The sequence below is a fragment of the Acomys minous genome, assembly GCF_964271855.1.
Source record: "Acomys minous genome assembly, chromosome: 13".
Classification (NCBI taxonomy): Eukaryota; Metazoa; Chordata; class Mammalia; order Rodentia; family Muridae; genus Acomys; species Acomys minous.
This window is the reverse complement of record NC_140495.1, coordinates 89,156,766-89,171,317: the sequence shown is the minus strand read 5'-3', so window position 1 is coordinate 89,171,317 and position 14,552 is coordinate 89,156,766. Positions and strand designations below refer to the sequence as shown.

The 14,552-nt window shown below is 53.2% G+C and overlaps 1 protein-coding gene across 5 annotated transcripts in view; it reads left to right on the top strand.

Annotated features, from left to right (window-relative positions):
- The window catches only part of PALD1 (phosphatase domain containing paladin 1), a 64,319-nt gene that overhangs the window by 40,658 nt on the left and 9,109 nt on the right, over nucleotides 1-14,552 (top strand). For all 5 annotated transcript variants that reach the window (XM_084752289.1, XM_084752290.1, XM_084752291.1 and 2 more), the window contains 5 exons: nucleotides 59-214; nucleotides 525-707; nucleotides 1,753-1,893; nucleotides 2,090-2,161; nucleotides 8,007-8,147. In XM_084752289.1, the coding sequence (XP_084608415.1) occupies nucleotides 59-214; nucleotides 525-707; nucleotides 1,753-1,893; nucleotides 2,090-2,161; nucleotides 8,007-8,147 (693 nt within the window). The remainder of the gene's footprint in view (nucleotides 1-58; nucleotides 215-524; nucleotides 708-1,752; nucleotides 1,894-2,089; nucleotides 2,162-8,006; nucleotides 8,148-14,552) is intronic.

Genomic DNA, 14,552 nt, shown 5'->3' with positions numbered 1-14,552 from the left:
GGGGGATGGGGGCGCAGGGGAAAGGCTAGCCCTGGCCCTGATGGTCCCTCGTCCCCAGGCCCTAGGCAGCATTTTGGCCTACCTGTCTGATGCCAAGAGGAAGCTACGGCAGGTGGTCTGGATCAACCTGAGGGAGGAGCTGGTGCTGGAGTGTGACGGTCACATGCACAGCCTGTGGCCACCCGGACCAACCCTGGCCCCGGAGCAGCTGGAGGTGAGGTTGCTGTCTTTTCGCAAAGTCTGCACTGAAGGCACTCAGGGAAAAAAAGGTACTCTCAAGAGAGAGTACCAGAAGGCTCCACACTCCAGTTATGTGGTTGAAGGAGCTGAGGCTTAGGATGGGGACCACTGTTCTAGGCCTTCTGTTCCTCTGTCCCCATGTCCCCATACTCCTGTGGCTTTTCTGCCTCTGGGGTGGTTCTGACCTGAGGTTGGGACTCTTGGCTCTGACCCATGGCTCTAATAGGCCTCTGCCCCTCAGGCCTGTCTCAGTGGCCTCCGCCCTCTGTCCTGCTCTTGTCCAGGCCTTGGAGGCCCAGATGAAGGCCCACCTGAGTGCTCCAGCCCCCGGCACCAAGAGCCCTACCACCCCCAAGTTCCAGAAGTGCCTGACCACACAGGAGGTCTTCAGCCAACACCAGGGGGCCTGCCTTGGCCTGACCTACCACCGTATTCCTGTGCCAGACTTCTGCGCCCCCCGGGAGGAGGTAAGGGGCCAAGTCTCTGGGGACCAGCTCTCTCTTCCTCTTCTCTGGCCTGGGGAAAGTGGCTCCGCTCCACAGTGGGGCCAGGGGATTGTCTAATGGGGTCCAGATGTGGCCTCAGAGGCATGCTCCCATCCTGTGTATGTGTGCTATGTGCGTGCACGCGTGACCATTCATTGTGTATCCATTGCGTGCATCTGCTTTGTGTTGTGGGGCCAGGCTGTGTGTGTGTCACGTGTTGTAGGCAGTGGTCCCATATGATACCGGGAAGAGTGTGTGTTCACGTGTCTGTTGGAGAAATATCTGATGCACGGTGCCTTGGTGGTGTTGGGTGTAGGTTCCCATAGGGTTCATGGCGTCTGTCTTGTATTGTGGGCTGTGTGTAGATGGATATCCACGGGGGTTGTGGGCGGGTGGTAGTGGTGGGGCGTGGGAAGCTCATGGAAAAAACCCTGTGGAATCCCACTGAATGACTGTATGTTCACGTGGCAGCTGGAGGCCTGTGATAGATATGTGTTTGCAGCCGTCTGTGCATTTCGTCTTTCAGCTGTATTTGTGGACTGTATGTGCCTGGTTTGTGTGGCCTGTGGATGTCGCTTTGATTGTGTGTCCCTGCTGTTTCTTTTTGCTCTGCTCTCTGTGGGCTCATAGCCAGTGGAGTGCTGCCCCCTGGTGGCTGTTCTTTAAGTGCTTGGATGAGCTCAGATAGTACTTGGTTCTCAGGTAGAGAACCAAGCCCCAGAATGCCTGTGCAGGACCCACCAGGTGGAGGGTTGGCATAGTCCTAGAAATGTGTGGTATTTGCTCATATGCCTAGTCCTGGGTGCCTGTGATGGGGACAGTTATGGGCACACACAATAATGTGGCTATTCACACATATGTGGTCTCGTGTGTAACTTAAGTGAGCTATGTGTGCACATGGACAAGGTTATGGGTGGGGCACCTGGAGAAAGCAACCTTGGGGTTACCATCTGGATGGGGGTCCTCTCTGTGAGTCTGGACAGCCATTGACACCCCCTAGACTCAGACTATGGTCTTGTCACTCTAGGACTTCGACCGGCTGCTTGAGGCCCTGCGGGCTGCTCTCACCAAGGACCCAGGCACAGGCTTTGTCTTCAGCTGCCTCAATGGCCAGGGCCGAACCACAACTGCCATGGTGGTGGCTGTCCTGGCCTGCTGGCACATCGGGGTAGGTGTGGCCTTCAGTGTGAAGTCAGAGGTCATCCCAGGCAGGAGTGGGTACTGGCTATGGCGAATGTAGAGGGTCAGAGGTCATGCCTGATGCCATCCTGGGACCCCTCCCATCAGTCCTCAAAGACCCTCAGCTGGTGTGGGGAGGGATTAAAATAAAGAGAAGGCTCCATCTTAGCCCTGTCATCCCTCAGGGGTGCCCCGAGGTGGATGAGGAGGAGCTAGTGAGCGTGCCTGATGCCAAGTTCACCAAGGGCGAGTTTCAGGTGGGTATGCCGCCCCCTCCCTTTCCCTGGGTCCCTGGGAGTTGATGCGTGGGCTGGAATTCTTGGGTCCTGCTGGCATCTTGGTTGGGTGAGACTGGCTTTCTGCTTCCCAGGTGGGCAGACTATGGCTCAGAACAGCTTGACTCTTAAACCTCTGCGAACGGCCATAGTGGATGGGGGCTGGACCCTTCCCTGCCTGGCTAGGGTGTTGGGTCCTTTGTGGTATCTCGTTGATAACTACCTCACAGTTACTCAGGTGTGGTTGGTGCCCCAGGTAGGGCTGCCGCCTACTCTGGTCTGTCCCCCTCACTGTTTCAGCTCAGAGGCTCCGGGCTGGGCAGCCATTAACATTTCAGATCCAGTATCACGCACCTGCCCCACGCCATGTGTCATCTCAGACAGGTGACACCTCTTTGCACACTTGGCCTAGAACTGACCCAGTGGCTGGCTTTACAGTTGGTTTCTATCCACCTGGTAATTGTGCCACATGCTTGCCACTTGTCCTCCTGGCAGTCCTGCTGCCCTGACCTATGTGAGAGAGGTCAAGACTGCCGATCGCATGTACCTCTGGGCCTTTGGACAGTGCTCATCGAACAACTTTTCCTTTTATGGTTGATGCTCACTCTTTTTTCTTTTTTTTTAAAAAAATATTTATTTATTTACTTTATGTTTATGAACGCTGTTTTCTTTTTCTTTTTTTCATTTTTAAAAAATTTTATTTTATTAATTTATTCTTATTACATCTCAATGGTTATCCTATCCCTTGTATCCTCCCATTCCTCCCTCCCTCCCATTTTCTCCTTACTCCCCTCCCCTATGACTGTGACTGAGGGGGATTACCTCCCCCTGTATATGCTCATAGGGTATCAAGTCTCTTCTTGGTAGAACACTCTGTTTTCATGCACACCAGAAGAGGCAATCAGATTCCATTACAGATGGTTGTGAGCCACCATGTGGGTGCTGGGAATTGAACTCAGGACCTCTGGAAGAACAGCCAGTGCTCTTAACTGCTGAGACATCTCTCCGGCCCCTCTTTTTTCTTTGCCTTAATGTGACAAAAATAACAGTAACGGAAATCAAACTCTAGGCCAGCATGGTCTGTGTAGCAGCTCTCAGGCCAGATAGGGCTACACAGTCAAACCATGTTTCAACTAGATAAATGAGTGTAGCTCAGTTGGTGGAATGCTTGCCTGGCATGTTCAAAGCCCTGGACTGGATCCCTACCACTGCAATAGGAAGACATAAAGGAAGTGAGAGGCTGTGGATGTGGCTCAGACAGAGTGTATTGAGCATGTGTGAAGTGCTGGCTTAAACCCAGCATCACATACCCTGAGTGGCAGTGGTATCTCGTGTCCCTAACCCAGCATTTGGGTGGGAGAGGCAGGAGGATCAGGAGTTCAACGTCATTCTCTGCTACATAGTGAGTTTGGAGACTGCCTGGAAGTTGTAAGGTCTTGTCTTTAAAAGCTGGGAGAGGGGACAATTAGATGGTCCAAGGAGTAAAATGCTTGTCCAACAGCTAAAAAACTGAAGAATAAGATGCATCTTTGTAAGGGATTTGTAAGGGACCTCACTCATGCTTCTGCTGTACCCTGAGCATTTCAAACAATTAGTATTTCCTGTGATTTACTGGCATCATCTCCCGGGCTCTCCCATCACCTCCCTGGCTCTCCCATCACCTCCATGGCTCTCCCATCACCTCCCTGCCTCTCCAATCACCTCCCTGCCTCTCCCATCACCTCCCTGCCTCTCCCATCACCTCCCTGCCTCTCCCATCACCTCCCTGCCTCTCCCATCACCTCCCTGGCTCTCCCATCACCTCCATGGCTCTCCCATCACCTCCCTGCCTCTCCCATCACCTCCCTGCCTCTCCCATCACCTCCCTGCCTCTCCCATCACCTCCCTGCCTCTCCCATCACCTCCCTGGCTCTCCCATCATCTCCCTGGTTCTCCCATCACCTCCCTGGCTCTCCCATCACCTCCCTGGCTCTCCCATCACCTCCCTGGCTCTCCCATCATCTCCCGGACTCTCCCATCACCTCCCTGGCTCTCCCATCACCTCCCGGGCTCTCCCATCACCTCCCTGGCTCTCCCATCACCTCCCTGGCTCTCCCATCACCTCCCTGGCTCTCCCATCACCTCCCTGGCTCTCCCATCACCTCCCTGGCTCTCCCATCACCTCCCTGGCTCTCCCATCACCTCCCTGGCTCTCCCATCACCTCCCTGGCTCTCCCATCATCTCCCGGGCTCTCCCATCACCTCCCTGGCTCTCCCATCACCTCCCTGGCTCTCCCATCACCTCCCTGGCTCTCCCATCATCTCCCTGGTTCTCCCATCACCTCCCTGGCGCTCCCATCACCTCCCTGGCTCTCCCATCACCTCTCTGGCTCTCCCATCACCTCCCTGGCTCTCCCATCACCTCCCTGGCTCTCCCATCACCTCCCTGGCTCTCCCATCACCTCCCTGGCTCTCCCATCATCTCCCGGGTTCTCCCATCACCTCCCTGGCTCTCCCATCATCTCCCGGGCTCTCCCATCACCTCCCTGGCTCTCCCATCATCTCCCTGGCTCTCCCATCACCTCCCTGGCTCTCCCATCACCTCCCTGGCTCTCCCATCACCTCCCTGGCTCTCCCATCATCTCCCGGGCTCTCCCATCACCTCCCTGGCTCTCTCATCATCTCCCTGGCTCTCCCATCACCTCCCTGGCTCTCCCATCATCTCCCGGGCTCTCCCATCACCTCCCTGGCTCTCCCATCACCTCCCTGGCTCTCCCATCACCTCCCTGGCTCTCCCATCACCTCCCTGGCTCTCCCATCACCTCCCTGGCTCTCCCATCACCTCCCTGGCTCTCCCATCACCTCCCGGGCTCTCCCATCACCTCCCTGGCTCTCCCATCACCTCCCGGGCTCTCCCATCACCTCCCTGGCTCTCCCATCACCTCCCTGGCTCTCCCATCACCTCCCTGGCTCTCCCATCACCTCCCTGGCTCTCCCATCACCTCCCTGGCTCTCCCATCACCTCCCTTGTTCTCCCATCATCTTCCTGGTCCTCCCATCACCTCCCTGGCTCTCCCATCACCTCCCTGGCTCTCCCATCACCTCCCTGGCTCTCCCATCATCTCCCTTGTTCTCCCATCATCTTCCTGGTCCTCCCATCACCTCCCTGGCTCTCCCATCACCTCCCTGGCTCTCACATCACCTCCCTGGCTCTCCCATCACCTCCCTGGCTCTCCCATCATCTCCCTGGCTCTCCCATCACCTCCCTGGCTCTCCCATCACCTCCCTGGCTCTCCCATCACCTCCCTGGCTCTCCCATCATCTCCCTGGCTCTCCCATCACCTCCCTGGCTCTCCCATCACCTCCCTGGCTCTCCCATCATCTCCCTGGCTCTCCCATCATCTCCCGGGCTCTCCCATCATCTCCCTGGTTCTCCCATCACCTCCCTGGTTCTCCCATCACCTCCCTGGCTCTCCCATCACCTCCCTGGCTCTCCCATCACCTCCCTGGCTCTCCCATCACCTCCCTGGCTCTCCCATCATCTCCCTGGTTCTCCCATCACCTCCCTGGTTCTCCCATCACCTCCCTGGCTCTCCCATCACCTCCCTGGCTCTCCCATCATCTCCCGGGCTCTCCCATCACCTCCCTGGCTCTCCCATCATCTCCCGGGCTCTCCCATCACCTCCCTGGCTCTCCCATCACCTCCCTGGCTCTTCCATCATCTCCCGGGCTCTTCCATCATCTCCCTGGCTCTCCCATCACCTCCCTGGCTCTCCCATCACCTCCCGGGCTCTCCCATCACCTCCCTGGCTCTCCCATCACCTCCCTGGCTCTCCCATCATCTCCATCTCCCTGGCTCTCCCATCACCTCCCTGGCTCTCCCATCATCTCCATCTCCTTGGCTCTCCCATCATCTCCCTGGCTCTCCCATCATCTCCCTGGTTCTCCCATCACCTCCCTGGTTCTCCCATCACCTCCCTGGCTCTCCCATCACCTCCCTGGCTCTCCCATCATCTCCCGGGCTCTCCCATCACCTCCCTGGCTCTCCCATCATCTCCCTGGCTCTCCCATCACCTCCCTGGTTCTCCCATCATCTCCCTGGCTCTCCCATCACCTCCCTGGTTCTCCCATCACCTCCCTGGCTCTCCCATCACCTCCCTGGTTCTCCCATCACCTCCCTGGTTCTCTCATCACCTCCCTGGTTCTCCCATCATCTCCCTGGTTCTCCCATCACCTCCCTGGTTCTCCCATCACCTCCCTGGTTCTCCCATCATCTCCCTGGTTCTCCCATCACCTCCCTGGTTCTCCCATCATCTCCCTGGTTCTCCCATCATCTCCCTGGTTCTCCCATCATCTCCCTGGTTCTCCCATCACCTCCCTGGTTCTCCCATCATCTCCCTCGCTCTCCCATCACCTCCCTGGCTCTCCCATCATCTCCATCTCCCCGGCTCTCCCATCACCTCCCTGGCTCTCCTTGTCAGCACTGTGTGTGCCTTCTGTTGTAGGAGCCTGGGTTTCCTCGTCCTGCTTTGATGTGTGTAAAAGACTGAGAATTCCCTTATGGGTGTGTGTTTCATTAAACTGTGACTTAGGTGATAGAGGTGACAGCTTGGAGCTTTAGTACATGCTATACACTTTTGTTTTTGTTTTTTGTTTGTTTGTTTTTTGAGACAGTTTCTCTGTGTAGCCTTGGCTGTCCTGGACTCACTTTGTAGACCAGGCTGGCCTTGAACTCACAGAGATTCCCCTGTTTCTGCCTCCTAAGTGCTGGGATTAAGTGTTGCCACCACTCGCTGGCCAGAGACATTAATTTAATTATGTACACCTGTGAGTCTCTGTGAGGCTATGTCCACATGAGCGCAGATGCTTGTGGTGGCCAGAAGAGGGCACTAGAGTCCCTGGAACTGGAGCTACAGGCTTTTTGTAAGGTACCCAACAGTAAATTCGGGTCCTCTACTTCAGTGGTACACGCTTTCAACAGCTGAGCCATCTCTTTACCCTGATAGTCTCTTTTTAAAAATTATTTTTGTGTGCACTTAAGTGTGGAAGTCAGAATCAACTTTGAGTGTGATTCTTCAGGAGCTAGCTACCTGGGTTTTGTTTTTGTTTCAAGGCAAGATCTCTCTGGCCTGGGGCTCTTCAGTTCAGCTAGACTGGCTGACTGATGAACCCTAGGGCTCTACCTGTCTCTCCTCCCTGCCCTCTGCCTGGCCTTTTATGTGGGTGCTGGGGATAGAACTAAGGTTGTCAGCCTTGAGCAGCAAGTACTTTATTAGCTGAACTGTCTCCCTAGACCCTGATGTGTTTTCTTAAGGATAGGACATTAATGGAATGATCCGTGTCATAGCCACGCACGGCCTTGTGCACATGTGACCCCAGCACTGTGTGTCGCAGAGACAAGATGGATCCTTGGGGTTTGCTGGAGGCCAGCCTAGAGCCAGGCTTAGTGAGAGACCCTGCCTCAAAGTTAAGAAGGTGGAGAGAGAGAGCAGGACACTCCATGTCCCCCAGTGGCCTCCATGTGAGCACGGGTCTATGCATCTGTCCACACACGCATTCATGTACATCACACACCCCACACACATACTTACACATATCACATAAACACACACAATGTATGCATTGAGAGGTACATGTACAGACTCCCAGAACAACTCAACAAAATCTTGCTGATGAATGGGGGAAAATGTGGTTGTGGGGGGTCTGTGGGATACCACATGCCTTTACTGCCTCAGCCTGAGTAGCAGGTCCGGGTGGGGTGGGGGTGGGGGGAGGAGGAGGGGAAGGGGGAGCTCAGGCTGAGGCTCCCCTTTGCTTTCTGTCCACTCACCCCCTCCTCTGGCCGCAGCTGGTAATGCAGGTGGTACAGCTGCTGCCCGATGGCCACCGTGTGAAGAAGGAGGTGGATGCGGCCTTGGACACTGTCAGCGAGACCATGACACCCATGCACTACCATCTTCGGGAGGTCATCATCTGCACCTACCGACAGGTGAGGCCGGCACCCCGGCTCCCGGCTCCACTGGATGGGCTGCGGTTCACATGGTGGGGGTGAGGGTGGGGGAGGTTGGTGGTGCAGGTTTGGGGTAGTAGCGGGGTTCCTGTGGGCCCTTCCTAGGTTTTTGGTTTTTGGTCGGTCTGTCACATTCCCACTTCTTTGAAAGGGATGTGGATCTGGATGCAGAAAGCAGCAGCCCAAAGCCACTCCCCCCGACCTACCCTTGCGAGAACATACTTATTAGAAGCCTGCTGTGGGAGGAGCCGAGTAGAGAGGAACACCTGAGACCCCTGTGGGATGGTGTGTGATCCTGGGGTCCCAGAAGCCAAGCAGAATCAGGCGGGTCGCGGGGGGTGGGGGGGTAGGGGGTGGGGGGGGCAGTGGCAGTGTCACTGACAGGTGGCAAGGATGCTGCTCAGGACTGCTGTACCCCAGACAGGTTTGTCTACATCATTTGGGATCTGGGTCTGGTCTCCATTTAGGTTTATTTTTTTGCCTGCTCAGATGCGTTTTATTTTATGTATACTTACACATTTTATTTTGCATATATTCATACATTTATTTTTATTTTAATGTTCATGCTATTTTACGTATATTTTTACATACATATTACTTCTATTTTATATTTACTTACTTGTATGCACACAGCATGAGTGTGGGGGTCAGGGACAACTTGTCGGAGTTGGTTCCACCTTATGGGGCTAGGGAAAAATGGATTTAGGTGGTCAGCCTTGGTGGCAGTCACCTTTACCCACTGAGCCATATTGCCAGTCCTCCCAAGCTTAAAAAAGAAAAATTATTCTTATTATTAGTTTTTCGAGACAGGGTTTCTCTGTGTAACAGCTCTGCCAAGTTATTTTTTAAATAACTCACTAAGTTGTAAAAATAAGGTCTCCAGAATGGTTCAGAGTTAAGATATGAATCTGGGCCCTCAGCTGTTTAGGAAGAATGTGCCCTTGAGTCTGCCCGGGTCTCCAGTGTTCCCTTCTCTGCCTGAGGAGGACCTGAGGGCCAGGCAGGTGGTGACTCGCAGCTGCATGGGGATGGAAGCCCTGCTTCTCAGCCCGGTAGCAGGTGGGTAGGGGCAGTGCTGCCTGGTACTGAGGGTGGCAGTGTACGCCACGGCTGGAGGATTTTCAGGGCAACTTCTGCCTGTGGCTTGTAAGATGATGGCTGTGTCAGGTCACTTGTTCAGCCTCAACTGGGGACACATGACCAGAATAATCCAGAACAGCCTTGGCTTGCAGTCATGGGGGTCAGATCCTGACTGGGTCAGAGGGTAGGCCCCTGTTTGGAGGCAGGCCGGGAGTGTGGGGGTAAGACTGGGTCAAAGTTCAGACTAGAGGCTGCCGCATATGGGGAGGGCATGGTGGCCCAGGAGGTTTCAAAACTGACTTGGCACAACCCCATCTCCAGGTTGTAAAAGTAATTTTATTCTCCTGGCTCAGTTGTTGTCTGGGAGCTTTACTGCCTCCTTTTGCTAACCTAGGCCTAGTCCTGGAAGCTTCTAGGCTCTGTACAATCTAACCTAGGCCTAGAACATTCTCAGCCTCTGAGACTTTCTGCTTAATAAGCTCACCCTTAATTGTTCTTTCTGAGCTCTGGGCTGGCTGGTTCAACTCAGCTGTTCTGGCTCAAACTCTTCTCGCAGATGACTTACTCAATCTGGCCTCTTTCCCCTGGCCCAGAATTGCTCTGCTTGGCCTCAAACTAACTCAGCAATCTGCTCTGATCTTCTGGCTTCTCATTTTCTGTCTTCACTTGAGTTCTCTCTCTGCAACCATCTCTCTATTACTGTCCTGGTAAAACTGCCTCTTAAGTATCTTCCCTTTCCTCTCTCTTCTCGTGAGAGTTAGGCGTATACTATTTTTTCAAATCTTCTCTGATTTGTCCCCTTTTCTGCCACTCATTTAGATGACACTTTCAAACATGGGTGCTTCCTTCTACAAACTAACTTTACCTTCGTTTGGCATTAAATGCATGTACCACCATGCCTGGACCTAAGCTTTTCTTTACCTGATACTTGCTGTATACCAGGCTGGCCTTGAACTCAGATCTGTTTGCTTCTGTCTCCTGGATTAAAGGCATGTTTGTACTCCAGTCAGATCACACAGACCTAGAAGATCTTTGGATGTTATCTCTTGTCAGAGCAGCCATGTTCTGAATTAATATTCCTCTACACCATGTTCCTCTAAGTTTGTTTGTTACCTTTGAGTCTCTCACTGTCTGGTGCTGACCTCTTATCTCCATGAGCCCCATCCCAGAGTCCTTTGGGGGGGGGGGGTCAGAAGCTAGATGCAGTTATCTGTGTGGCCACTAGGTGGCCCCAGTGAGCCAAGTTAGGATAAATGCCTCCTTAACACCTTGCCAATGAACCCAGGGCCTCACTGGTGTTAGGTAAGTGCTTTGCCATGGAGCTACAACAGAAACACTGTGAAGGTGTGTGTGTGTGTGTGTGTGTGTGTGTGTGTGTGTGTGTGTGTGTGTGTGTGTGTGTGTGTGTGTGTGTGTGTGTGTGTGTGTGTGTGTGTGTGTGTGTGTACACGTACTCATAGTGTGTATATGAACTTGGGCCATCAGGCTTATACAGTAAATGCTTTTACTGAGCATGCCACCTTTCTGGCTCCTCCCACCTCGTATGGAGATTGGATCTTTCATTGGCTAGATGGCCATGAGCTTTTAGGGATTCTCCGGGCTCCGCCTTCCCATCTTGCTGTAGTAATGTTGGAAATAAAGGCAAGAGCTGCTATTGCTGGCTCCTTATGGGTTCTGAGGATTCAAACTCAAGACTTTACACTTGTGCAAGTACCTTCCTATATGTGCCATCTCTCTATCCCCTAGGACAGTCCTTAAAGTACCTACTATAGAGTAGGGGATTGTGAGACTCTCAGAGGGGCTTTTAGCATCTGAGCCTTGAGTCTCCTCCTGGAGTCAAGCGTAGTTTGCTTTGTGCCCAGTGTGTGAGTCTAGTTATTGTTTGTTTGTTTGTTTTGGTTTTTTGAGACAAGGTTTCTATGTATAGCCTTGGCTATCCTGGACTTGCTTTGTAGACCAGGCTGGCCTCGGACTCACAGCCATCTGCCTGCCTCTGCTTCCCGAGTGCTGCATTAAAGGTGTGAGCCACCACGCCCATCCTGTGAGTCTAGGCTGACGGCCACCCTCAGTACCTCAGATTCCCCTGCGGGCTTGCCAAAAAACTGACTGCTGGGGCCGTCCCAAAGTTTCTGGATATTCCATAGCTCTGAGGCACCAGTACTTGTGGCTTGGAATTGGAATGACATGGGCCTGGGCCACTAGGGCCTTGCTTTGTTGTAACCGAGCTTGTGGAGCTGCAGTTCATACACTGCCCGATGCACGTGTGTGTGGAGTACCCTGGCCCATGGCTGCCATTGCCACAGGGAAGTTAGAGCAGGGTCAGCTCTGGGCCGTGGAAGGAAACCTCACACCCGTGGCTGTTGGTCCCCAGCCACCGACAGCTCTGTGTTTCCTGTTGAGTCTTTCTGGATTTCCTTGTCTGGCTTTTTACAGAGACAGCAGTCTGCCTAACACGGCTCATAATAATGGAATGATGCCTCGCAGGCCGTGTGTAGCGCATCCCATAATAATGGAGTGATGTATTGTGCTTATTTTTGTGTTGGCTTCTTTTCTTTCTGTTTTTAGACAGGGACTCATAAAGCTCCGGGTGGCTTGGAGCTCACTATGTAGACCAGGCTAACCTTGAACTCAGAGAGATTCACCAGCCTCTGCCTCCTGAGTCCTAGGATTAAAGGCGCGCGCCACTGCACCTGTCTCCTTCTTTCGCTTTGAGACAGGCTTTTCCATATCCTGGGCTGGCTTCAAATCCCACATGTATCTGAGAATAGCCTTGAAATTCTGGTCCTCCTACTTCCATTTCCCGAGTATTGGGGGGGGTCACAGGTGTGCACTGTTGCACCTGCTTTATGCAGTGCTGGGGGTGGAGCCTAGGGTTGTGTGCAAGCTGGTACTCTACCAACAAAGCTACGTGCACAAGCCCTGGCGGGTGTTCTCGGTTATCTTTTTTTTTTTTTTAAAGATTTATTTATTTATTACATATACAGTATTCTGCCTGCATGCACACCTGCTTACCGGAAGAGGGCACCAGATCTCATTATAGATGGTTGTGAGCCATCGTATGGTTGCTGGGAATTGAACTCAGGACCTCTGGAAGAGCAGGCGGCGCTCTTAACCACTGAGCCATCTCTCCAGCCCTCCCACTCCCCACCCCCATTCTTGACAGTGTGCCTTTGTATGGTGGGGGAGGGGAGAGTCTGTGTTTGACTCTGTTCACACTCATACCACAACCATGCCCAGATCACTGTTGTGATCTCAGAAGCTGTAAGGTCAGCCGGAGGATCTGATCTCCTTCTTTCCTCTGTGGTACTCACACACACATGGCATAGACTCACACAGACATACATGCGCACATAAGAGCAAATCAGCCGGGCAGTGGTGGCGCACGCTTTTAATCCCAGCCCTCGGGAGGCAGAGGCAGGTGGATCGCTGTGAGTTCGAGGCCAGCCTGGTCTACAGTGCGAGTCCAGGACAGCCAAGGCCACACAGAAAAACCCTGTCTCGAAAAACCAAACCAAAAAAAAAAAAAAAAAAGAACTTGGGGCCTCAGAGAAGTAGGAAAATGGGAAATCCCTCCTCTCCCATGGTGCACCTCCATGTGTGACATGAGTGTGAACAGTAAGGAAGTCTGTATGCAGCTGGCTTGTTGGAGGTGGGATGTTTCCATGGTCCGGGGGTGTGCAGAGGGGCCCCCTGGCTTGTTGAGCTCTGGGACTTTTAGTTTTCTCATTCTAATCTTTGTACATGCGCACTCACGTTTTCTCAGAGGTGGGACTGTGTCTGTGTGTCTGAGGCTGGGTTCACCCGGCACATGCTCACTTCTTACCTGCCCTTTGCTGGGCAGTTCATGGTGTTGGCTGAAGGCCCGTTATACCACTGTGGCTGATGTTGTGTGGTAGATGCCAAGTGGGAGCACACAAGGCTTTCTAGGACAGTCTTTTCCTTCTCTGCCTCCACCTGCCTCAGTTGCCTGAGGCACAGCTCAGCAACACCTCTCTATTTTTCGGGGCTACTATGAGGCGACATCTAGGCCTGGTTGGTTGTGTGTGTGTGTGTGTTTGTGTGTGTGTGTGTTTGTGTGTGTGTGTGTGTGTAGTTTTTTGATTTGTTGAGACAGGGTCTTTCTGTGTGGCCTTTGCTATGCTGGAACTCATTCTGTAGACCAGGGTGGCCTCGTACTCACAGTGACCGCCTGTTAAAGTTAAAGGTGTGCACTGCCACCACTGCTGGGCTGTGCTTGGGGACTTTTAAGAACTGTCTCGAGTGCCGAGCGTGGTGGCGCATGCCTTTAATCCCAGCACTCGGGAGGCAGAGGCAGGTGGATCGCTGTGAGTTCAAGGCCACCCTGGTCTACAAAGCAAGTCCAGGATAGCCAAGGCTACACGGAGAAACCCTGTCTCGAAAAACAAAACAAAACAAAACAAAAGAACTGTCTCAAAGGCTGGTGAGATGGCTCAGTGAGTTTGATCCCCTGGACTTAACACTGTGAAAGGGGATGACAGGCTCCCTTCAGTTGCCCTCTGACTTCTGTATACACTCACACATGTACATGCACACAAATAAATGTTAAAAACAAAAACAAAAAACCCAAACCCTGCCTCACATGGAAAAAGAAAAGGAAAGACAGTCTCCTGAGATGAACCACTTCATGAAACTAGGGTAGACATGAGGTGACTGTGACCAGTATGAGAAGTCTAGGCCCTACTGAGTGCGGTGTCCCAGCATTGCCACCAGCCCCCAGGTTAACCCATCTGTGAACCACTTGTTTGCTTTTGGACTAGGAAAGGGAAAAATATCCATGACAGAAACCAAGGTCAGGCTCTGGGTTTCTCTGTGTAGCCTTAGCTGTCCTAGATTTAACTTTGTAGACCAGGCTGGCCTCAAACTCACAGCGATCCACCTGCCTCTGCCTCCCAGGTGCTGGGATTAAAGGTGTGCGCCACCATGCCTGGCTTACCTTCTGCTTTATCTTATACCTCTTTCTCTCTGTGATGGCACTCAGGTCCCAGGGGACAGACAGTCTCATGGTATCAGTAAGAGGACGGGGTTGTAGGGGAAGCCATGTGGAATAGGGTGAGCAAGCAGGAGCTGCCAGGAGGCAGAGAGACCAGCTCAGTGCCCCAAGGACTAAGGTCATTTCCTAAGAAAAGTAGAAAGTGTGATAGCTCAGGTGCTGAGCCCCTCTAAGATGCAGGCCAGTGCTGTCTTTGCTCTCCTGGGAGACCTCATTTCAGTAGTTAACGAGTCTACAGGGCCCCCAGCCCCTGCAATTAGAGTAGCTTGTGGGGGGGCGTGTTGAAGTGTCAT